The sequence below is a fragment of the Scyliorhinus canicula genome, chromosome 17, assembly GCF_902713615.1.
Source record: "Scyliorhinus canicula chromosome 17, sScyCan1.1, whole genome shotgun sequence".
NCBI lineage: Eukaryota > Metazoa > Chordata > Chondrichthyes > Carcharhiniformes > Scyliorhinidae > Scyliorhinus > Scyliorhinus canicula.
In genome coordinates, this window is record NC_052162.1 from 126,882,277 (window position 1) to 126,908,915 (window position 26,639).

At 45.1% G+C, this 26,639-nt stretch overlaps 1 protein-coding gene across 1 annotated transcript in view; it reads right to left on the reverse strand.

Annotated features, from left to right (window-relative positions):
* LOC119951609 (oocyte zinc finger protein XlCOF7.1-like) overlaps positions 1-24,458 on the reverse strand; it is a 34,448-nt gene extending 9,990 nt beyond the window's left edge. The window contains exons 1-2 of the mRNA XM_038774790.1: positions 24,323-24,458; positions 17,228-18,522 (exon numbers count right to left, since the gene is read on the reverse strand). Of these exons, the coding sequence (XP_038630718.1) occupies positions 17,228-18,163 (936 nt within the window). The 5' untranslated portion in view covers positions 18,164-18,522; positions 24,323-24,458. The remainder of the gene's footprint in view (positions 1-17,227; positions 18,523-24,322) is intronic.
* Between the last annotated feature and the right edge of the window lie 2,181 nt (positions 24,459-26,639).

The window sequence follows — 26,639 nt, forward strand, 5'->3', positions numbered from 1 at the left end:
CGGTTCACAGCTCCCACAGCTCCTGCTCCCACAGCTGGTTCACAGCTCCTGCTCCCACAGCTGGTTCCCAGCTCCTGCTCCCACAGCTGGTTCACAGCTCCTGCTCCCACAGCTGGTTCCCAGCTCCTGCTCCCACAGCTGGTTCCCAGCTCCTGCATCCACAGCTGGCTCACAGCTCCTGCTCCCACAGCTGGTTCCCAGCTCCTGCTCCCACAGCCGGTTCACAGCTGCTGCTCCCACAGCTGGTTCACAGCTCCTGCTCCCACTGCCGGTTCACAGCTCCTGCTCTCACAACCGGTTCACAGCTCCTGCTCCCACAGCTGGTACACAGCTCCTGCTCCCACAGCTGGTTCCCAGCTCCTGCTCCCACAGCCGGTTCACAGCTCCTGCTGCCACAGCTGGTTCACAGCTCCTGCTCCCACAGCTCCTGCTCCCACAGCTCCTGCTCCCACAGCTGGTTCCCAGCTCCTGCTCCCACAGCTGGTTCACAGCTCCTGCTCCCACAGCTGGTTCACAGCTCCTGCTCCCACAGCTGGCTCACAGCTCCTGCTCCCACAGCTGGCTGCTTCCAAGCTAACTGCAGACTGCCTGCTTTCTGTGACAAACACCCACAATTCCAACCAAGGCTCCACCCTGAATTACTGATCCCCATGGTAACACAGACACATTGGGATGTCCAACAGATGTTCAAATTAATCAACCTTTAGCTTCAAAACCAAACCTTTCGACACTGAGGTCTGCATGAATTCTCCTGCAGCTACTCTAAGTGCGATGAACCTCTTGTACGTCTTACTACCAACTGGTGGGTGTCCCAGGTCACATGATGAATCTCTATCACCGCCAACTGGTTGGAGGTTGCATATCTAACTATGTACAGAACTGTGCACAGGCATATCAACACATCCCCCTTACTCTGGAACTGTTATACATTAACATAGAAATGTAACTGCATCTTACAAAACATGATCTGCATCATAATTTGAAACTGTCATATGTCAAAATGCAACTGTGCTTACACAACATGATATGCTTGATAATTTTAAACGTGTCCCTTGTGCACAGCTTATTAAATTACTCTCTGTGGTTTCTTATGGTCTTGGGCCAAGCCGTTGTCATACCAGGCTGTGATGCAGCCAGATAGGATACTTTCTCTGGTGCATCTGTAAAAATTGGTCAGAGTCAATGCGGACAGGCCGAATTTCCTTACTTTTCTGAGGAGGTATACGCGCTGTTGTGTTTTCTTGGTTGTAACGTTGACGTACATGGACGAGGACAAATTGTTGATGATTTGCACACCTGGGAATTTGAAGCTGTCAAACATCTCCACCTCGTCACTGTTGATGCAGACAGGGGTGTGGACGGTACTTCACTTCCTGAAGTCGATGACCAGCTCCTTAGTTTTGCTGACATTGAGGAAGAGATTGTTGTTTTTGCACCATGCTACTGTCATGGGCCAGAGTTTAGAGAACCCGATAGAGTTCACCTGACCCAGAACTTTGAATTGTGGTTATGGGGAGCACACGGGCCTACTTTACAGGTGTAGTGCAACAGAGAATTTTAAAGTACTTTTAAATTAAAACGATGATTATTTATGAAACCAGTTAATACTTTATAAACCCACAGTAAACATCTTAATAACTATCAACACCAATCATCGGCACAGATAAAATATTCTATGAGTAACCTTTAATCTTTCCTTGCAACATCCATAAGACAAAAGACCCTTTTTAACACAGAGATCAGGTTTAAATTCTCTATTGAGAGCAGTTATCACTTTGAAATCACCCAAATGATCTGGAGACAGGGTTTAGATTGCAGAGAGATCCTTATACAGCTGTTTGCTTTGCCTGCAGCTATCCAGCTCTCGAAGCGGAACTTTTCACTGCAACTTCATTTGACGCCGACTTGTGACAATAAGCGATTTTCATTTCATTTCATTTTCAAAAACACCCTGTGGCTGCCTGTTCAAAGTGAAAGTGAAAGACAGACAGCCAAGCTCCACCCACTCTCTGACATCACTGCAGCTATTTGACAAACGCCCATTTATTAAAGGAACACCCACAACAGCTATTGAATAAACACCCATTTCTTAAAGGTACTCTCCCATGACACCTCCAAGAAAAAAAAAATAAACCATCAACTTCAAGATGCTTTCATTTTTCACCTTTTCACTTTCCTTTAAGAAATATTGACAGTCCATATACATTTTTCTAAAAACACGCAAAAATTTATCATAACAAATTCCATTTTAGTTCTTCTTCCTCCACTGGAATCCTTCTTGATTGACAGTCTCTTTGGGCAAGAAAGTCTGCACGCACCGGGCACACATGACAGTGGATAGAATGAGCAAGTTTTTCAGGGTAGAGGATAGGTGCGCGGGAAGCCCAGCAAATCATGTCCACCTGTTTTAGGCATGCCCAAAGCTCAGAGGGTTTTGGCAGGGTTTTGCTCAGGCACTGTCCACGGTGCTAAAAACATGGGTGCTGCCGAGTCCGGAGTTAGCGATGTTTGGAGTGTCGGAAGAGCCGGGAGTTCAAGGGGTGAACGAGGCTGACATCCTGGCCTTTGCCTCCCTGGTGGCCCGGAGACAGATCTTATTAATGTGGAGGGACTCGAAGCCCCCCCGAGTGTAGAGACCTGGGTTAGTGACATGGCTGGGTTTCTCAGTCGCAAGAAAATAAAGTTTGCCTTAACAGGGTCAATGGTTGGGTTCACCCGGAGGTGGCAGCCGTTCGTCGACCTCAGGGAAAATTAAAAATGTCAGCAGATGCAGTATTCCAAGGAGTGGGGGGGGGGGGCAGTGGCGTGCAGAGGGGGGGGCCGACGGTGCATTGGCCCCGGGCATCCATTGGATGGGGGCATCCAATCAGAGAAGGAAAAAAAAAAATTTTTTTTTTAAAATTTTTTTTTTTTTTTAAATTTAGATTACCCAATTATTTTTTTCAATTAAGGGGCAATTTAGCGTGGCCAATCCACCTACTCTGCACATTTTTTGGGTTGTGGGGGCGAAACCAACGCAGACACGGGGAGAATGTGCAAACTCCACACGGACATTGACCCAGAGCCGGGATCGAACCTGGGACCTCAGTTCCGTGAGGCGGTTGTGCTAACCACTAGGCCACCGTGCTGCCCCAGAGAAGGAAATAAGATAGTAATTTTAAAATTTCAGCGGTGATAAATCAATTTTTGGAGGCTCACCACACTGCAGAGGCAGTTGTTAGCCCTTTATTCCTTTAACATGGTGTACCCTTTCTGTCTAGAGAAAATGGTCCTTTTCCCCATCCCCCCACACGCATGCGGATGATGTACGTGGTGCAACCATCAAAAGCAACAAGCAGACATGGCTGTTCGTTCCTGCGTTTCCTCGAGTCATAACTCGTCTTTTCTTCAGCTTTTTGTGCATCTAGATTAGTTCTTTTACCTACTCATGTCAGTGAATAGCTCTAGAACAGGTGTAACTACGGTTTTTATAGGTTTTTTGGCGATATTTAATGAAATATTTACGTGGGATGTAGTAAGAGTGAAGCCTGGATGATCAGAGGACTGCTATGGCATTTAATCTCGGAATAAGAGACATTTATTCCTTAACATGCTAATATTCGAATACAGATACCACTAATTTGCAAGTCTATGATATAAATTGCACAAAATTATCAGTGGAGAATCAGTGTGAAATAATTTGATACGAAGGAACAAAGAAATGAAATATGGTTTATCCGTCTGCAACTGACCGATTGTTTACCATTTTCTTCCCATTTTCTCATGCGTCTTACGGTTTTTGAGATAGAAAATGAAATGTTACGAGTATTTCGTGTACAACCGAGTGGAGCACAGAACAGGAAAAAAAGGAGGGCCAGAGTCGAAGAAGAGTCCCATCAAAGAGGGGCATTAGATGCATGGATAAAAGAAGTAAAGAAGAAGTAGGAGAACCTGGAGAAGTAAAAGATGATGTGGGTGCAGAGAAGGATTTTTCTGATACGGATTCAGCTCGGTCAGAACATAATACTCTCTCTCCTCAGTCTCGTTGTCAGGATGATGATCCATGTGAAGAAAATAAAGAAGATTTTTGCATATTTTTGCAAAGAAGCGATTTTGGCTGTTTGAAGAAACCGATTCCAGATCATTTGAAGATGACAATATTACAACATGGCCCTGAAAGATATCAGAATAAAAGTGGTCCATTTGCTGAGAAGGATAGGAGATCATTTTCCAAACAGTGGTTTGATAAAGTTTCCAGAAACGGAGAAATTGTGGAGAGAAAATAGTTGTTATACTTTCCATATCGGAAAGCATGCTACTGTTTTGTTTGCTTTTTGTTTTCAAAGGAGCATTTGTCGTCTGTGTTAAACTTTGGAAAGGAAGACGGTTTCTCCACTTGGAGAAAATTAAATCCAACAATACCTGACCATGAAAAAAGCCCTTCTCATAGAGCTCACATGATGAGGGAATACCTGAACCTCGTAGTTCGACTCCATCATTCAACTACGATAGATGCTGAACTTCAACAGCAAATGTCTGCTGAAAAGAAAAGATGGAAAGCTATAACTGAACGGATTGTCGAGGTTATATCCTTTCTGGCAAAACAGAATCTGGCCTATCGTGGACATCGAGGAGAAGGAATATCTGGGTTATCAGAGCCAGGGGAGACAGTCAGTGAAAATACAGGAAACTTTCTAGCAACAATCAGACTTTTGGCCAAATATGATGACATCTTAGCAAAACACTTGCAGAGAGGGAAAGAGAAACCAAAAAGTGTCACCTACTTGTCCAACAGAATTCAAAACGAAATAATCAATCTTCTTGGTGAAACTGTCAAGAAAAATATAATTTCCGAAATTAAGGACGCAAAATATTTTAGCATAATGCTGGATTCAACTCCAGATATTGCCCATGAAGATCAGGTTTCTGAAATTCTGCGTTACGTTCATATTGATGAAAATAGAAAAGTAGAAATAAAGGAGACATTTCTGGGATTTTTTCAAGTCAACAAGAAAGATGCAGTCAGCCTGGTAAATAAAATTCAGGAAAAATTGGAAGAAGACAAAATTTCCATGAATGACTGTCGTGGTCAAGCATATGATAACGCAGCAGTTATGGCTGGAGTGAGAGGAGGTGTTCAACAAAAAATTCTTGAAGTTAACCCAAAAGCTGTGTTTGTGAACTGCGAGAACCACAGCCTCAATTTGTCCTGTGTCCATGCAAGTGAGGTGCAACCTGTTGTTGTTACATTTTTTGGCATTCTAGAAAAACTCTTTACTTTTTTTTCTTCATCTACTTCTCGTTGGGAAGTGTTAAAATCATTTGTCACTCGGACTGTGAAAAGACAGTGTGACACAAGATGGAGTTCCAGCCATGATGCTGTGCAAGTAATCCACGAAGAGTGTGACAACGTTATTGCAAGCCTTCAACACCTGCTGGAAGGAGAATTTTCAAGGGAAACTAAATCTGATGCAGGATCGCTACTGAACTCTATTCAACAGTTCCCGTTTATAGCTTTATTAAATTTTTGGTACTCAGTTTTATCATCAGTGGATAAAGTCTCAAAACATTTGCAGGATCCGAAAATGGGGTTCCATGAAGCTTCTTGTGATCTGAGAGGACTTATTCATATCTTGAATTTGAAGAATGACGAAATTATCCACAATGCAATAGATTTAGCCAATGAATATTGTCAAAATTGGGGAATACCAATTGCACGAACAAGGAGAAGAAGAATAATGCCTGGAGAGTCAGCAAGAGATAGTGGACTGACGGCACAAGAAGAAATGAATAGAGTAATGGTAGAGATTGTGAACAGATTAAAAACTGAAATTGAAGACCGCAGTGTCCGTCTTCAAAGACTCAGTGACCGATTTTCTTTTCTTCTGAACTTGAATTCAGGAGTGATTGAAGACGAACAAGAAAGAGAGAAATTAAAAAAGGAATGTTCAGACTTTGCAAATTATTATGACAATGATGTGGTTGCAATTCAGTTATATGACAAAATTATTGATTTTGTGATGCTCCTTCGAGCTGGAGGGAATAGAGTTCCCCCTGATCCTAAAGATGCTCTGGAGTCTTTACTGCAGTATTGGAGGGATGTCTTTCCGACGCTGTGTGTTTCATACAGATTACTGCTTACAATCGCATTTTCAGTCGCAAGCTGTGAAAGGTCATTTTCAAAACTGAAATTAATAAAAACATATCTGAGGTCTTCTATGTCACAGGAGCGACTGACCAACCTGGCTTTAATAAGCATTGAAAAAGAATTTCTCACAGCTGATGTAAAAAGTGAAGTAGTTTAGGTGTTTTGTGACAGGAGGTACCATTTGGGGAAAAGAACTTAATAAATTTGATTGATTTATATTAAAATCGAATAAAGCGTTTATTTCATGTTTCATCTGTGTTTATATATTCAAAATGTTTTCCTTTCTCACAATATTTCTCAGTATATTAGGCCTTATACTTGAGTCTTTGGGGCATACAATCAAGATTTGCCCCGGGCATCACCAGACCTCTGCACGCCACTGGGGGGGGGGGGGGGGGGGGGATTATTGTAGTATGGTTGAAGTGTGTTAAGATTGGGATGGGGGGAAATGTTTATTTTACCATGTTGAAGTCATTGTTTTTGTTACTGTTATAAGATTTTCAAATACCGTAATAAAATATTATTTAAAAAAAAGAAAGTCTGCATGATTCATCCATTTCTGCACCTCAGCATTTCAGATACTTTAGTTCAATCTGATCACAGAGCCCCTTGTAATTCTCCAACACAGGAGCATTGGTTATCACAGCTTTCAGGCAGTCAAATGCCTGTTGAAACTCCGCTGTTCATTTAAATTTGCTACGCTTCTTTAGCAAGTCCATCAGTGGAGCAACCGCACTGCGAAGATTTTGCACAAATTTCCGGTAGAATCCACTCAGGCCAAGAAACCGCATTATTTCCCTTCGTGTCCAGGGTATTGGAAACTCACCAATAACTTTCGTTTTCACATCCCGCGTGACTATTCGACCCTGTCCGATTGTATGACCCAGGAAAGTGACTTGGGCTTTTCCAAACTGAATTTTGGCTAGGTTTACCACCAAACCCGCCTCCTGAAGGCGATCAATAACTCCATCAGATGCTTCAAATGTTCTTTCCATGTCTGGCTGCAAATTAGCAGATCGTCGATGTATACCGCACAATAGGGCAATCCTGAAACGACTTTGTTAGTTAACCATTCAAACGGGGCATTTTTCACGCCAAATTGCATTAACTTTGAATTGGTATATACCATCTGGAGTCACAAAAGCGGAAATCTCCTTCGCCCTTTTGGATATGCCAGTAACCTTTAAGTAAATCCAGTTTGGAAATAAAATTTGATTGCATTGAGAAAGTAGGACAATCCTCCAAATGTGGAACAGGATAAGAGTCCGTTCTTGTAACTGCATTAACCTTTCTATAGTCCACACACAACCATTGGGTACCGTCTGGTTTAGGTACCATCACTATGGGTGAGCTCCATTGGCTGCAACCCACTTCAATTATGCCATTTTTAAGCACTCTCAATTTCTTTGTTAACCTGTGCCAATTTTAAAGGGTTATGTCTATATGGATGTTGTTTAGTTGGAACAGCATTTCCTACATCTACATCATGTATAGCCATTTTAGTACTTACCAGTTTATCTCCACAAACCTGCCCATGTGATATCAATAACTCTTTTAGGTCAGTTCGTTTTTCCTCTGGAAGGTAACTCCACAATTTATTCCAATTTTTAAGAACATCCTCGTTTTATAATTTAATTTGAGGAATGTCAAATTCAAAGTCATCAGGATTTGGTTCGTCACTTTGAATTAGAATCTTTAAAACCTCTTCCATTTGCTCTCCTTCCCTTTCAAAGTACCCTTTAAACATATTCACATGACACACTGGGTGAGTTTTCCTTCTATCTGGCGTTCTTACCACTATAATTCACCTCACTTAATTTCCTTTCAATCTGATACGGTCCACTAAACCTTGCTTTTAAAGGTTCACCTACCATTGGTAACAGTAGTAAAACTTTATCTCCACTGGAAAGACTACGAACTTTGGATTTCTTGTCCGCTACCCATTTTATCACGTTGCGCAATTTTTAAATGCTGTCTAGCCAATTCACCTGCTCTATTTAATCGTTCCCTAAAATTTGACACATAATCCAAAAATGTAAGTTCCGATTTCTCACTCACCAATTTTTTCTTAATCAATTAAAGTGGGCCTCTTACCTCATGATCAAGAATTAATTCAAAAGGACTGAATTTGGTTGACTCATTAGGTGCATCCCTAATTGCAAACAGTACGAATGGAATTTCTTTAACCCAATCCTCTGGATAATTTTGACAATAAGCCCTCAACATTGTCTTTAGTGTCTGATGCCGACTTTCTAACACTCCCTGCGATTCTGGATGGTACGCAGTTGATTTAAATTGTTTTATTCCGAAAGCAATCCATAACTTCTTTGAATAATCTTGAGGTTAAATTTGATCCTTGATCCGATTGTATTTCTGCGAGTAGTCCATATCTAGTAAAGAATGTAAGTCCTCCACAATCTTTTTAGCTGTAATATTGCGTACTGGAATGGCCTCTGGAAACCCAGTAGACACATTCGTATTGGTCAAAAGATATCGATTCCCACTTTTCGTTTTAGGAAACGGTCCAACGCAATCAATTAGGACCCTTGTAAAAGGTTCTTCAAATGCTGGAATGGGTATTGAGGGTGCTGGTTTTATCACTGCTTGAGGTTTGCATATCATTTGACATGTGTGACATGATCAACAAAATTTAACAACATCTTTATGTAGTCCAGGCCAATAAAAATGTTTTTGTATTTTAGCTCGAGTTTTCCTTATTCCCAAATGACCTCCCACTGGTATCTCATGTGCAACTCGCAACACCTCCTTTCTATTCCCGACCGCAATACCACTTGATGAACTTCTGCCCACTTTCAATCTGCCTGAATATGTAAAGGTCTCCATTTTCTCATCAAGACATCACTTTTATGGTAATATCACTCCGGTATACTCTCAGATTCCTCTTCATTGTGTGCTTTCTGATACATCCGTTTTATTTCTATATCTTTCTATTGTAAATCTGCCAGTTTTCCTGAACTAAAATTATCCGCCTCATCCTCCACCTGTTCTTGTTCTTTTTCAACCATCTGATCAAAAATCGTCTCTGATAATTGCACTTAACTACATCTTCACTCTTTGATTTCTCCTCTGTCTTAATCTGTGCCTTTGCGACCTTGTTACTACACAATCCGGAAAAAACCCAGGATATTCGTCCTGCAACTCTTCAGTTGTCTGATTTTCCACTGGCTTATCAATCACAGTAGGCATCATTCCCACCTGTGATCCAACTGTATCATTACCCAAGATAAACTGTATTCATGGACAAGATAGTTTCTCTGTTACTCCTCCTTCTACTTCACCACTCTTCGCTGGACTTTCCAACCTTACCTTATATAATGGAACACTACTCTTCTCACCCTGAATTCCACATATTACCACCTTTTCTGGCAATATTCTTCCCAAACTACACAACTCCTCATCTCTTACCATTAAAGGTTGACTAGCTCCCATATCTCTTAAAATTGTGACTTTTTTTAAAACCTGCGCCTTCTATACATGAGTAAACTTTACCCACACAAGTAAATTATTGTCAATCACCTCTTGATCAGGCTGCACAATCTTTTGCACCTCCTTTGCTTCACTTGGGCTTTCCTTCACCACTTTAACAAACCCCACTGTCTTATCCTGTTTTACCACATCAGCCTTCCTAGTGCTTTTCTTCAACCACCAACACTGTGACTTTACATGGCCTAGTTTATTACAGTGAAAACATTTGAAACTTTTAATTTCTCTTCTACCCTCCTGGATTTAATTTTTAATCTGAGGTGCACACTCCTTATTATCTCCCATCAGATCTCCTTTACCTCTACCACTTAGAACATAGAACAGTACAGCACAGAACAGGCCCTTCGGCCCTCAATGTTGTGCCGAGCAATGATCACCCCACTTAAACCCACGTAACCCGTATACCCGTAACCCAACAATCCCCCCATTAACCTTACACTACGGGCAATTTAGCATGGCCAATCCACCTAACCTGCACATCTTTGGACTGTGGGAGGAAACCGGAGCACCCGGAGGAAACCCACGCACACACAGGGAGGACGTGCAGACTCCACACAGACAGTGACCCAGCCGGGAATCGAACCTGGGACCCTGGAGCTGTGAAGCATTGATGCTAACCACCATGCTACCGTGAGGCCCCAAACTTGAGTATTTGTCTTTGAGTATTCTTGAGTCACTTGAGTATTTCTCTTTTGTCCAGTTTCTATGCCTCACAGGCTGAAACTGATGTTGGAAACCAAGCTTTGACTTATGAACTGATCCATAATCATCTGCCATTTCTGCTGCTAACCTCGCAGTTTTAACCCTCTGCTCTTCCACATGAGTTCTTACTACATCAGGAATTGAATTTTAAAACTCCTTCAAAAGTAGAATTTCTCTGAGAGCTTCATACTTTGGTCTATTTTCAAAGCCCGTATCCACCTATCAAAGTTACTCTGTTTGAGCCTTTCAAATTCTATGTATGTTTGACCAGGTTCTTTTTTTTTTATTTCTAAACCTTAGTCTGTAGGCTTCAGGCACTAGTTCATATGCACTTAAGATGCATTTTTCACCTCCTCATATTCCCCAGACACCTAGTTTAGCACAGTGGGCTAAACAGGTGACTTGTAATGCAAAACAATGCCAGCAGAGCAGGTTCAATTCCCATACCGGCCTCCCCAAACAGGCACCGGAATTTGGCGACGAGGGCTTTTCACAGTAACTCCATTGAAGCCTACTTGTGACAATAAGTGATTATTATTATTACCCCTCCTCCGGTAGTGATGCAAATACTTCACTAGCCCTACCTCCCAGCTTTGTTTGAATCAGTAATACCCACATGTGCATTGGCCATTTCATTTGTTTAGTTACTTTCTCAAATGAAATGAAAAAGGCTTCTACCTCCTTCTCATCAAATATTGGCAATGCTTGGACATATTTAAAGAGATGCCCTCCAAGCCTTTAACGATTATGCTCTTTCTCTTCATCCTCATCACTATCCTCCAACTGTACGTTTCCCTTTACATCCGCCAATTTTAACCGACTGTCATGTTTCATGGCCATTTTCTGAAGTACAAACTCTCTCTTTTTCTTTTTCCTTGATCTGTATCTCCCTTTCTCTCTCTTTTCTCTTACCTCTCTCTCTTTTTCTCTCATTTCGTATTCAAGCTGCTTTAATTCTTTTTCATGTTCAAGTTGCTTGATTTGCAACTGAATTTTTGCCATTTCTAATGAGTCAGACTGTATCTCAGGCAATTTGAAATGCTCAGCTAGCGCCAAGTACCTCTCCTTTTCGTATGTTGTCAGATAACGTTAACTTCAATGTTTTTGCCAAATCTAAAAGCCTTTTCTTAGTCTCTGTTCGTAAGATACTCAGTGTGACCTTATCCACCCCCAAAAACTTCCGAGCCTCTGAAAGAGCCATTGTCCACAACACACTCCCTACTTAAACTAGAATACCATACCTGAAAATCAACCACAATATGCTCCCCCCTCACTGTCTTTAAGTTCACAAAGCCACTCCAATAGATAAGACTTTTATCCCCCTCGAGCCCCCAATTTTTTATGGGCCAGGGTTTAGAGAACCCCAAAGTGTATCATGGAGTTCACCTGACCCACAACTTTTACTAGATTGTGGTTATGGGGAGCACACGGACCCACTTTACAGGTGGAGTGCAACAGAGAGTTTTTAAGTACCTTTAAATTAAAACAATGATTATTTATGAAACCAGTTAATATTTTATAAACCCACAGTAAACATCTAAACAACTATCAATGCCAATCTCACCACTGATGCAATATTCTATAAGTAACCGTTAATCTTTCCTTGCAACATCCATAAGACAGAAGACCCTTTTAGACACCAAGATCAGATTTAAATTCACTACTGAGAGCAGTTATCACTTTGAAATCCTCAAATGATCTGGAGACAGTCTTTAGATTGCAGAGATAGAGCCTTATACAGATGTTTGCTTTTCCTGCGGCTATCCAGCTCTCAAAATGAAACTAAAATATACTGTAGCTGCCTGCTCAAAAACGAAAGTGTAAGACAGACAGCCCAGCTCCACCCACACTCTGACATCACTGCAGCTTTCTGACAAACACCCATTTCTTAAAGGGACACCCAGTACAGCTATTCGATAAACACCCATTTCTTAAAAGGTACACTCACATGACACCACTAAGCTCTCTATCTCCCTCCTGTACTCTGACTCATCGTTGTTTGAGATCCAGGAGTATAAGATACAGGCCTATGGGCTGGATGGAGGAAGCTGGGATTAGAAAGGGCACCTGGGTTTCCTCGGGCTGGTATGGACAAGATCGGCTGAATGCCCTCTGTCTGGGCTGTAACTTTTCGATGGTTCGGTGGTTCTACGGAGGAGGGATTTCACCACAAGTCTCAGACGGAGAAGCCAGGATTGTTCACTTTGGAGCATAGGAGGTTGAGGGGAGATTGGATATAGGTGGACAAGACAAAGAAAAGCTGCTCCCATTAGCTGATGTGAGAAGGACGAGGATGACACACATTTAAGCTTTAGTACGAGAAAGATATATATCATTGTTCTCCACTGTCGCTGGGTCCAAATCCTGGAACTCCCTCCCTGACAGCACTGGGGGTGTTACCGGGGTGTTACCGGGCTGTTACCGACACCACACAGACTTCAACAGTTCAAGAAGGTGCCTCACCCACCACCTTCTAAAGCAGCAATTAGGGATGGACAACAAATGCTGGACCCAAGCCAGAAACACCACATCCCATGAAAGAATGAAAGTAGAAAGATGTGAGTGTGGGGGGAGGTGCAGAGTGAGTGGTAATGACCTGGAACTCGCTGCCCGTGAGGATGGTGGAAGCAGACACCCTGAACTATTTCAAAATGAAATTTGGATTGGCACTTGAGGGGAATGGGACTGACCGGATTGCTCCACAGGGAGCCAGCATGGAGTCAATGGGCTGAATGGCCTCCTTCTCTGCCCGAATGACTCTATGGTCTGAAGAGAACAATTTCAGCAGCTCCAGTCTCTCCAACTAACTGAAGTCCCTCATTCCTGGTCCCGTAAATCTCCTCACCCCCCTCACTGAGTCCAGCAGAGAGAAACCCTCCGACCCTCCCACTTCACCAAGTGTCAGAATGAACATGGTTCAGTCCTGGATGTGATTAACAGCAGCAATAACAGCAGAGTCCAACCCCTGTCATCACTCGTGAACTCGCTGGTAGCTGCGCAGGGTGGATAACAGGGAAACCCTTCCCACACACACAGCAAATGAACGGCCAGATATTTACTGATTTATTGATTCACTGATTTGTAACTTTATGGATTTATTGGGGCCTTTAAGAATTGATGCAGCACATTTCTTAATTCAGTGCACAGACAGTGAATGGAATATCCACAGGCTAATGTGGCAAGATAGTCATTGTTTCAGATAATAAATAAGAACTGCTAAGCAGGAATCTAACATTGTTTCATGAAAAGTTGCATCAAAGCCCCTTGGAAATAATAAACCATTGTTCCTCAACACATTCTGTAATGAAAATGTATTACAGCCTTAGCAAAGGTCTTCTTACAGAAACTCAGCACCCGTGGTCCAGTTGAACCAGGAACATTTGTTAAGTAATGGGTTAAGAGACATTGCAATTAGTTGTCTCATTTATGTTAAGTGTTCAATGATTGGCACTGATATGTAAAGGGGCTTCAGGTGGACTCTGGAGCTTGTGATGATCTGTAGAGTTCTGTGCAGAGTGAGTTTGAACCATTAAAGGTGTGTTAGTGAAAAAGGAGCTGAACTCTTGCCTCTTCATAGCACAGCATCTAGTACATGTTAACAACATTCCTCGTCACAATGGATGTCTCGGCACTCTACACCAGCATCCTCCATGACGACGGCATTGCTGCAACAGCCTCAGTCCTCAACACCGACAATTGCCAATCTCCAGGCGCAATTCTTCCGCTTCATTCTGGATCACAACGTCTTCACCTTCGACAACAAATTCTACATCCAGACACATGGAACAGCCATGGGGACCAAATTCGCACTTCAATAAGTCAACATTTTCATGCACAAGTTATGTACTAGATGCTGTGGTATGAAGAGGCAGCACGGTAGCATGGTTGTTAGCATAAATGCTTCACAGCTCCAGGGTCCCAGGTTCGATTCCCGGCTGGGTCACTGTCTGTGTGGAGTCTGCACGTTCTCCCCGTGTGTGCGTGGGTTTCCTCCGGGTGCTCCGGTTTCCTCCCACAGTCCAAAGATGTGCGGTTAGGTGGATTGGCCATGCTAAATTGCCCGTAGTGTCCGAAAAAGTAAAGTAAGGGGGGGGGGGGGGTTGTTGGGTTACGGGTATAGGGTGGATACGTGGGTTTGAGTAGGGTGATCATTGCTCGGCACAACATCGAGGGCCGAAGGGCCTGTTCTGTGCTGTTCTATGTTCTATGTTCCTCACCGCACAGGACCTTCAACCAATGTTATACACCAGATACATCGAGGACATTTTGTTCCTTTGGACCCACGGTGAAGAATCACTGAAACAACTACACAATGACATCAATAAGTTCCATCCCACCATCAGACTCACCATGGATTACTCTCCAGAATCAGTTGCATTCTTGGACACATTCATCTCCATCAAGGACGATCACCTCAGCACTTCGCTTTACCGCAAGCCCACGGATAACCTCACGATGCTCCACTTCTCCAGCTTCCACCCTAAACACATTAAAGAAGCCATCCCCTATGGACAAACCCTCCGTATACAAAGGATCTGCTCAGATGAGGCAGAGCATAACAGACATCTACAGATGCTGAAAGATGCTCTCGTACGAACAGGATGTGGCACTAGACTCATCGATCGACAGTTCCAACGCGCCACAGCAAAAAACCGCACCGAACTCCTCAGAAGACAAACACGGGACACAACTGACCCTTCGTCGTCCAGTACTTCCCCGGAGCGGAGAAACTGCGACATCTTTTTCTCAGCCTTCAACACCTCATTGATAAAGACGAACATCTTGCCAAGGCTATCCCCACACTCCGACTACTTGCCTTCAAACAACCGCACAATCTCAAGCAGACCATTGTTTGCAGCAAATTACCCAGCCTTCAGTACAGCGACCACAACACCACACAACCCTGCCATGGCAACCTCTGCAAGAAGCGCCAGATCATCGACATGGGTACCACCATTACATACGAAAACACCACCCACCAGATACGCGGTACATACTCGTGCGACTTGGCCAACATTGTCTACCTCATACGCTGCAGGAAAGGATGTCCCGAAGCGTGGTACATTGGCGAGACCAAGCAGACGCTGCGACAACGGAATGAACGGACATCGCTCGACAATCACCAGGCAGGAATGTTCCCCTTCCAGTCGGGGAACACTTCAGCAGTCGAGGGCATTCAGCCTCTGATCTCCGGGTAAGCGTTCTCCAAGGCGGCCTTCAGGACACGCTACAACGCAAAATCGCCGAGCAGAAACTGAGTTCCGCACACATGAGTGCGGCCTCAACCGGGACCTGGGATTCATGTCGCATTACATTCATCCCCCACCCTGGCCTGGGCTTGCGAAATCCTACTAACTGTCCCGGCTTGAGACAATTTACACCTCTTTAACCTATGAACATCCCTCTCTCCAGTCGCACCATCTGGACCTGTAAAGACTTAACTACCTGCAAAGACTCACATTGACAAAGTGTCGTCTTGCATCTTTGACTTTGTCTATATATGTGTCTCTGGAACCCACCTCTTCATTCACCTGAGGAAGGAGCAGTGCTCCGAAATCTAGTGATTCAAAACAAACCTGTTGGACTTTAACCTGGTGTTGCAAGATTTCTTACTGTGCTCACCCCAGTCCAACGGCAGAATCTCCACGTCTTAGCATCAGCAACATTTAGCAATAAAAATGTATCACAGCATTAGCAACAGCAACATTTAGTAATAAAAATGTATCACGTGTAGCAACAGCCTCAGCAACAGCAACATTTAGTAATAAAAATGTATAAAAGCCTTAGCAACAGCAACATTTAGTAATAAAAATGTATCACGTGTAGCAACAGCCTCAGCTACAGCAACATTTAGTAATAAAAATGTATAAAAGCCTTAGCAACAGTAATATTTAGTCATAAAAATGTATCACGTGTAGCAACAGCCTCAGCAACATTTAGTCATAAAAATGTACCAAAGCCTGAGCAACAGCAACATTTAGTCAAAAAATGTATCAAAGCCTGAGGAACAGCAACATTTAGTCATAAAAATGTATCAAAGCCTTAGCAACAGCAACATTTAGTCATAAAAATGTACCAAAGCCTGAGCAACAGCAACATTTAGTCATAAAAATGTATCACAGCCTGAGCAACAGCAACATTTAGTCATAAAAATGTATCACAGCCTTAGCAACAGCAACATTTAGTCATAAAAATGTATCAAAGCCTTAGCAACAGCAACATTTAGTCATAAAAATGTATCAAAGCCTTAGCAACAGCAACATTTAGTCATAAAAATGTATCAAAGCCTTAGCAACAGCAACATTTAGTCATAAAAATGTATCACAGCCTTAGCAACAGCAACATTTAGTCATAAAAATGTATCAAACCCTTAGCAACAGCAACATTTAGTCATAAAAATGTATCAAACCCTTAGCAACAGCAAGGTTAATGCAAGCACCTTATATTTGTAGGTTTGGTACACGTGGTGGGGCACGTAGACATTTAATCAATTTGATGGTGATTAGTAAATCTTTGACCAATGCTTGGATAACAAATCATTATCTAAGTGATAGTCAGATATTTGAATAAATCAGGAAGCTGCAGCTGAGAATTAGAAACCAATGAGAGTAAATGAGGGATTAGACCATTGATCAGAATTTCATTATGAATAAGGCTTCATGCTTAACGTTTTGTTCTGAACTTATGCTTAATAATTTCTGAACCACAAACTGATTTTCTAATATTTTCTTATGTTTGCGTTTAACTCTCTTGATTATATTTTGAAAGTTTTGATTTAGCTTTTTTATTTCAGAGAATCAAGGTGAATGATTCGCAAATAAAGTTGTTTTTTAGACTCCTGCAATCAACTGGACCCGTGTCTCTTATTTGAAGATAAAATGAGAGATCGTATCACAGCCGCTTTCTGGTGTGAACATGCTGGTGTTTGAGCAGGTAGGTTGACCGAGTGAATCCCTTCCCACACTCGGAGCAAGTGAATGGTTTCTCCTTACTGTGAATTCGCTGATGTGTCAGCCGGGTGGATGAATCACTGAATCCTTTCCCACACACACAGCAGGTGAAAGGCCTCTCCCCAGTGTGAATTCGCTGGTGTTTGAGCAGGTAGGTTGACCGAGTGAATCCCTTCCCACACTCAGAGCAGGTGAACGGCTTCTCCTTACTGTGAGTGCGTTGGTGCGTCAGCCGAGTGGATGAATCGCTGAATCTCTTCCCACACACAGAGCAGGTGAATGGCCTCTCCCTGGTGTGAACTCGCTGGTGTGTCACCAGGTTGGATGACTTGGAGAATTTCTTCCCACAGTCCGAGCAGGTGAACGGCTTCTCCCCGGTGTGGACTCGCTGGTGAACCCGCATGTTGGATAACTCACTGAATCCCTTCCCACATTGGGAGCAGGTGAATGGCCTCTCCCCGGTGTGGACTCGCTGGTGTGTCTGCAGGTTGCATAACCGAGCGAATCCTGTCCCACACACAGAGCAGGTGAATGGCCTCTCTCCAGTGTGGACTCGTTGGTGTCTCCGCAGGTTATACAACTGGAGGAATCCCTTCCCACACTCAGAGCAGGTAAATGGCCTCTTGCCGGTGTGGTCGCGCTGGTGTATCTGCAGGTTAGATGACCGAGTGAATCCCTTCCCACACACTGAACACGTGAACGGCTTCCCTTCGATATGAGTTCGCTTGTGTATGTACAGTGTGGATGACCGAGTGAATCCCTTACCACACTGAGAGCAGGTGAATGGCCTCTCCCCAGTGTGACTGCGTCGATGAGCTTCCAGTTGTGATGGGGCTTTAAATCCCTTCCCACAGTCTCCACATTTCCACGGCTTCCTCATGGTGCGGGAGTCCTTGTGTTTCTTCACCGCCCAGTTGAGGCCTCGTCCGCACACAGAACACGTGTACGGTCTCTCCTCACTGTGAATGGTGTGATGTGTTTTCAGGCCGTGTAACTGGTTAAAGCTCTTTCCACAGTCAGTGCTCTGGAACACTCTCACTCGGGTGTGTGTGCCTCGCTGCTTTTTCCAGTCACACTGATATTTAAAGCATTCTGAAGTAGACAGCACAGACAAACATTTCTCTTTCTAGATTTAAAGGCCGATGATATTCCAGTCCCGATGAATTGAGCGACGCTGTCGGATGTTGACGTGAAGTTTGCTTTGAGATTTCCGTCTGTAAATCCTCACCTTCTGAGATCCTGTAAAAGGGGTTCACACAATCATCACTGTCAGTACAGGATAGACATTCAGAACAGACAATTCTAGTTTCTATGAACATTCGATCCTCTCTCCTTCCCAAAAGTCATCCAATACTTACTCCACCCAATATATACCCTCCCAATTCTTGGTAAGGTACAATTTAATTTGAGCAACAGATCCATGGTCACTGTTCCATGTCCCAGACAGAGAGACCTTAAAATCTTTCTCCATTCTCCATTTGTATATATAGCAAAGTGGCCATAGTCCCAGATGACCATAGTCTGCTTTCCCCTTTGCGGGGGGAGCTCCTGGTGATGATTTAATCTGACCATCACCACACCTCAGGCGAGGGGCAAGGTTGAGAAAGTGGGCCTTCATGAATAACCTCAGCCAGTACGGGAATTGAACCCACGCTGTTGGCGTCGCTCTGAATCTCGAACCAACTGTCCAGCCGTCTGAGCTAAACCGGCCCCTGTGTATATAACTGAACTGATAATGAGCAATATACTGAACCCTATGGGGGAGGAGGATGTGAGAAATCTGGAACTGACAGACAATCTAAATGACGGAAGGGGGAGGCAAAGTATTTCAAAAGGCGGGTGGGACCCACGCAGACACGGGGAGAATGTGCAAACTCCACACGGACAGTGACCCGGGGTCGGGATCGAACCCGGTCCTTCGGCACAGTGCTAGCCACTGCGCATGGTGCAATGGTATTATCTCTGGATCAGTAATCCAGAGATCCAGGATAATGTTCTGGGGAGAACAGCAAATTACTGCAGATGCTGGAATCTGAAACAAAAACAGAAAATACTGGACAATCGCAGCAGGTCTGACAATATCTGTGGGGAGAGAAGGGAGCTAACGTTTCCAGTCTGGATGACTCTTTGTCACAGCAGATGCTTTGTAAATGCTCTGGGGAGCAGGGTTCAAATCCCACCACAGCAGATGGTGCAATTTGAATTCAGTAAAAATCTGGAATCTGGAAGTCTGATGATGACCATGGAACCATTGCCGATTGTCGTAAAAACCCAACTGGTTCGTTCATGTCATTTAGGGAAGGAAATCTGCCGTCCTTACCTGGTCCGGCCTACATGTGACCCCAGATCCACAGCAATACAGAGAAATGTTTTTCTAAATGTATTTTATTACAAACATGTATTAAAACAGGTTACAGCAAATAAACAGCCCGGGAAACATACTTCCCAGCAATCAACTCGACAGTTTGCACAACTATTATCATGTCATTTAGGGAAGGAAATCTGCCGAACTTACCTGGTCCGGCCTACATATGACCCAAGATCCACAGCAACACGTACAAACATACAGAGAAAATAGAAGCAGGAGGTGCCCATTCGGCCCTTCAAGCCTGCTCTGCAATTCATTTTTTAAAAATTACTTAATTCAGACATTTTCATTGAAAAGAAGAAAAATCACACAATAGAAATAACCAACACCCACTCTCCTCCCACTGCTCCCCACTATCGCCCCCTTCCTGTGATGATATGCATCAGCAATCATGTAAATATTAATGGTTGCAACCTCCAGCCAGCAGGTGGCAGTAAAGAACATCTACGTGACACTGTTACTTTGGGGAGTCTGGAGATAGTCACCATAGTGGATAGTCGCATTTGTAATAGCTCGCAGATAATTTCATAATAGCAATATAGTAGTTCGTAGATTTTGATAGTTTTCTTAGTGTTATCTGACCCGCATTATTGTTTAACAATAAACATTCAACTAGTCACGAACTAGACCTTCTCTAGTGCACTAATTCCGTGCGGCCAAGCACCAGAATGTAACACTTCCCCCATCCTGCCTTCCCCATTTTAACCCCCTTCCACCACCCCCAGCGCTTTGCTGACCCCTCAATCCTCCTTAAAGAAGTCAATGAACGCCATCCATCTCCGAGCGAACCCATCAACCGACCCCTTCAGGGTGAACTTGACCTTCTCCAGCCTCAGGAATTTCGTCAGGTCGCTCACCCACACCCCGGCATTCGGAGGCTCCGAGTCCCTCCACCTGAGCAAGATCGGCCTCCAGGCTATCAGGGAGGCAAAGGCCAAGACACCGGCCTCTCACGCCCCCCTGGGTCTTCCCATACCCCGAATATGGCTACCTCTGGACTCAGGGCCACCTTCACCCCCAGCACCTCGGACATTGGGTCCACAAACCCCTGCCGCAACCCCTTCAGCTTCGGACATGATTCCCGAGCCTTCCGCACTCACCAACCCACTACTCCCTCAAAAAACCCACTCATCCGTGCCCCCGTCTCTGTGCTCCATGAATGAGGCTTAGCCTCACACACCACGAGGACGCATTCACCCTCCGCAAGGCCTCAGCCCGCGTCCCAACCTCCACCTCCCCACCCAGCTCCTCCTCCCACTTACTCTTTTATCCCCCACCAGGTTCCCCCTCCCAGTCTATCAACTCCTTAAGACCTCGGACACCTGCCCCTCCCCCTTTCTCCTCCTTCGACAGGGCCTTATCCTGCAACCCAGGGGCAGGAGCCCAGGAAAAGACAGCACCTCCCTCCTCACTAAATCCCAGACCTGCAAGTACCTAAATCTGTTCCCCCTGGGCAGCTCATACACTTCCTCCGGTCCTCCAGCTCCCGGGCCTCCAGCTCCCGGGCCTCCAGCTCCCGGTCCCCCAGCTCCCGGTCCCCCAGCTCCCGATGCTCCAGCTCCCGGTCCCCCAGCTCCCGGTCCCCCAGCTTCCGGGCCTCCCGCTCCCGGGCCTCCAGCTCCCGGGCCTCCCGCTCCCGATGCTCCAGCTCCCGGGCCTCCTGCTCCCGGGCCTCCAGCTCCCGGGCCTCCAGCTCCCGGTCCCCCAGCTCCCGATGCTCCAGCTCCCGGGCCTCCCGCTCCCGGGCCTCCAGCTCCCGGTCCTCCAGCTCCCGGGCCTCCAGCTCCCGGGCCTCCAGCTTTGGGAATCTGCCCCCTATAAACAGATTGCCAAATCGCTCAATCCCTGCCTGCCGCCATCCCTGAAACCTTGCAAACAGCTCCCCCCCGCCCCTGGCACAAACCTGTGGTTGTCACAAGTCGGCGTCCCCATCAAGGCACACTCCAGTCCCAAATGCTGCCTCCACTGCCCCCACACCTTCAAACCAACACCACCACTGGGCTCACAGAGTGTCGAGCCAGCGAGAATGGTAGAGGCGTTGTTAACAACGCCCTTCAGCTTGTACCCCTGTACGAAGCCGCCTCCATCCGCCCTCACACTGACCCCTCCCCCGACTACCCATTCCCTAACCATGGCAATGTTCACCGCCCAGTAGTAGTTCATAATATTTGGCAACGCCAGCCTCCCCTCCCCCGCTCTACAAAAGCCTCCCTGACCCGCGGGTTCTTGCCTGCCCACACACACCCTATTGTCTGTATAAGGTAGATGGGACTTGTTAGGGATGGAGATGATTTATGCATGATGTTTATATTTGGATCTGCATTGTTTACTGTTGTTGTCACTGTTATTATCATAAAATTAAAAATATCTTAATAAAATGTTTTCAAAAAATCTTTACATGATAATCTGCCATGAGAGACCTTGTCAAAGTCTTCTGAAAGTCTAAATAAATCACATCCGCCAGTTCTCCCTGGTCAACTCTACGAGTTACATCTTCAAAGAATTCCTGGAGATCTGTCAAGCATGATTTCCCTTTTGTAAATCCATGCTGACTTTGTCTGATTACACCACTGCTTTCCAAATGCTGTGCTGTGAAATCCTGGATGATGGACTCCAGCAACTTCCCTACTCCTGACGTGAGGCTCACTGGTGTAAGTTCCCTGTTTTCTCTCTCCCTTCCTTTTTGAATAGCAAGGTTATATTAGCTCACCTCCAATCTGTGGGAACCATTCCACAGTCATAGAGTTTTACAGCATGGAAAGGGACCCTTCGGCCCATCGGGTCCACGCCAACCATCAAGCAGCTAACTATTCTAATCCCATTTTCCAGGACTTGGTCCTGTGGCCTTGTATGCATTGGCATTTCAAGGGCTCATCTAAATACTTCTGAAATGTTGTGAGGGTTCCTGTCTCCGCCACCCTTTCAGGCAGCGAGTTCTAGTTTCCCACCACCCTCTGGGTGAAAAAGCTTATCCTCACATATCCTCTAAACCACCTGCCCATTCCATCAAATCTATGCTTCCTGCCCATTACATTAAATCTATGCCCCTGGTATTGACCCCTCCACAAAGGGGAAAAGTACCTTCCTACCCACCCTATCTACGTCGCTCATCATTTTATACACCTCAATCAGGTCCCCCCTCAGCCTTCTCTGCTCCAGACAAAACAACCCCAACCTAACCAGTCTCTCCAAAGAATGTTGGAAAGTGACCACCAATGGATTTACTTCTTCTAGGGCCAGTTGCCCAAGTACTCTGGGATGAAGATTATTAGGACCTGGAGATTTATTTACCCTCAATCCCATTAATTTCCCCCAAACCATTTCTCTACTAATACCAATTTCATTAGTTCCTCACAAAACTTGTGTTGCTCAAAACTTCCGGTACATTATTCATGTCTTCCTTTTTGCAGATAGAAGCAAAGTACCAATTTAGTTCCTGAGCAATTTCTTTATTCCCCGTTACGAATCCCCTGTTTCTGACTGTAAGGGCCTACATTAGTTTTTATCAAACCTTTTCTCTTTACATACCTATAGAAACTATTAGTCAGTTACTATGTTCCTCGCTAGCTTGCTTTCATAATGTATTTTCCCCTTCTCAACCAATCCCTTGGCCTGACTTGCTGAATTTTAAACTGTTCCCAATCCTCAGGTCTATTGTTTTTGCTTGCTAATTTATATGCCTCTTCTTTGAATCTAATACAATCTCTAATTTCACTTGTAAGCCATGGTTTGGCCACAGTTCCCTTTCTCCTCTTGCGTCAAATAGGAATGAACAACTTTTGGAGTTCACGTATTCATTCCTTGAATGTCTCCATTGCCTGTCCACAGTTCTTCCTTTCAGTAGTATTTCCCAATCCATCATACCAACTCATGTCTCATCTCATCATAGTTACCTTTATTGATTCAGTACCCTGGACTCAAAATCAACTACCTCACAATCCCCCTTGATAAAGAATTCTATCATCTTCTGGTCACTCATCCCCAAAGATTCTCTCACATTGAGATTGCCAACGAATCCTTTCTCATTGAACAACACCCAGTCCAAGATGGCCTGTTCCCTTGTTTGTTCATCAACACTTGTGGTCCAGAAAACCATCCCATTTACACTCCAGAACAATCCTAATTTGACTCAAACAATCTATATGGAGATTAAAGTCAAATTTAATCACAGATGTTCCTTTATCACATCCATCTCTGATTTCCCTCTCTAATGCTATTCCTAATGTTACTGATGCAGTTTGAGGGACTGTGCACCACTCCTACGAATGAATTTAACTCGACCCATACAGCGGTTGTCTCTGAAATGACATCTGAATTGGAGGAATAGGCAATAAAACTGACCAAACGATCGTCAACTGCATCCCATGAATGAATTTTAAAAATTATTTTCCTGTCCCCTTAAATGTCAGCCATCTCCTGGAGAAACCAGCCCTTCAATTGTGAACATTAGGAAAGAGACCATCCTTTTAGCCAGACAAATAAATGTGTCAAGCTGAGGGAGCAAAGGATCAATGTCTTTAAGAGAGAGAGAGAGAGACCTTGGCCAAGCTTTCCAGAGTCTGCACCCTCCCTGGATTCACTTCCTTTCCCTTCAGTTGCTGCAAGTGACCAACTGAAGGTGAGAATGAGGAAAGAAATGGAAAGGGGGAGAAAAGAAAGTGTTTTACTCACAGATGTTGGAGACAGGAGGAGGTTTCAGTCTGTGTGAAGCGCCATTTTCAGACACCGGAAGTCCACGGTTTGATCTGAACGAAGAGACTCCTTCCGGTCCTCCAATCTTCCCATTGGTCAATACCTCCGTCGGAAGGTCGGGCTCTCAGCCGCACATGCGCAGTCACGGGGAAGTCACTGAGCGGCTTCTCACTCTGGCCGGAGCCGTCTGCCGGTTGCCTGGAAACCTTGTCTGGAGGAGGTGGGCGGGGAACAACGGGTGAGGGCGGGGCTCCCGTGTCCGCGCCGGGCCTGCGCACTGGAACCCGGAGACGTCCCCGCGGAGCAGAGTGATTCCTATTGGCTCATCCTGGGCAGGGTTCCTTGTGACGTCACAATCCGGAACTTGGACTGAAACCTCCTCCTCAGCAACATCTGGGAGGGAATCAATGTTTCCCCCTTTCCATTTCTTTCCTCATTCTGGGGGGACATTGGGGACTTGCAGCAACTGAAGGGAAAGGAAGTGAATGCAGTCTGGATATTACACACATTTTCTGTCCAGTAATGTAGGCAGACATCTGTCTGGCAGCCTGCAGGTAGATTTTCAGGTCTCTGTGTCCAGGACAGGAAGCAGTGAGCAGGGATCTGTCAATCAGCCTGAATCAGCACCTTCAGGAGAATTGGGGTTAATATTAGATACAGCAGAGTGAGAATGGAGGGAGAGTGTGTGGGATGGAGATTTAGAGCTTTTGGGGAATGAGAGGAAGGAATGTTCCACAGAAACTAGAATTGTCTGTTCTGAATTTCTATTATGTACTGACAGTGATGATTTATGTAAACTCCTTTCTCGGCTATCAGGAGAGTACAGACAGAAATCTCACACCAAACATATCAAAAATTGAATGTCACATTCTGAGAACCGACATATCATTGGTCTTTGAATCTAGAAGGATAAATGTTTGGCTATTCTGTCTGTTTCCAATGATATTAAGCATCAATATGAAGGAACAGCATCAAGACAAACAGCCAATCGAGTGGGAGTGTTCCAGTACACTGACTGAGGAAAGAGCTTTGAGTAGTTACCCTGACTGAAAAAAATGATACCATTCAGATAAATTGTTGACTCCTCAATCCAAGCGTGAGCTTCACTCCCTCCTGAGGGATTTAAACATTAGGAACACCCCTGATTCCTCATGGCCCCCTAGGCTCCTGCTCCCACAGCTGGTTCACAGCTCCTGCTCCCACAGCTGGTTCACAGCTCCTGCGCCCACAGCTGGTTCCCAGCTCCTGCTCCCACAGCTGGCTCACAGCTCCTGCTCCCACAGCTGGTTCACAGCTCCTGGTCCCACAGCTGGTTCACAGCTCCTGCTCCCACAGCTGGTTCACAGCTCCTGGTCCCACAGCTGGTTCACAGCTCCTGGTCCCACAGCTGGTTCACAGCTCCTGCTCCCACTCCTGGTTCACAACTCCTGCTCCCACAGCTGGGTCACAGCTCCTGCTCTCACAGCTGGTTCCCAGCTCCTGCTCCCACAGCTGGTTCACAGCTCCTGCTCCCACAGCTGGTTCACAGCTCCTGCTCCCACAGCTGGTTCCCAGCTCCTGCTCCCACAGCTGGTTCCCAGCTCCTGCTCCCACAGCTGGCTCACAGCTCCTGCTCCCACAGCTGGTTCACTGCTCCTGCTCCCACAGCTGGTTCCCAGCTCCTGCTCCCACAGCTGGTTCCCAGCTCCTGCTCCCACAGCTGGTTCCCAGCTCCTGCTCCCACAACTGGTTCACAGCTCCTGCTCCCACAGCTGGTTGACAGTGCCTACTCCCACAGCTGGTTCACAGCTCCTGCTCCCACAGCTGGTTCCCAGCTCCTGCTCCCACAGCTGGCTGCTTCATAGCAAATGAAACACCTAGAATTCCAACCAAGGCGCCACCCTGAATCACTTATCCCCATGGTAACACAGACTCATTGGGATGTCCAACAGATGTTCAAATTAATCGACTTTTTTTCATTTTTTAAATCTTTTTATAAATTTAGAGTACCCAATTACCTTTTCCAATTAAGGGGCAATTTAGTGTGGCCACTCCACCTATCCTGCATATCTTTTGGGTTGTGGGGGTGAAACCCACGCAGACACGGGGAGAATGTGCAAACTCCACACGGACAGTGACCCAGGGCCAGGATTTGAACCTGGGTCCTCAGCACCGTAGGCAGCAATGCCACCGTGCTGCCCCCAAATTAATCGACTTTTAGCTTCAAAACCAAAACGTCTGACCCTGAGGTCTGCATGAAGAATTTACCTCTGTAACAAAGACAGGGCAGTAATTGTCAGACCTGATGTCTCCAGCT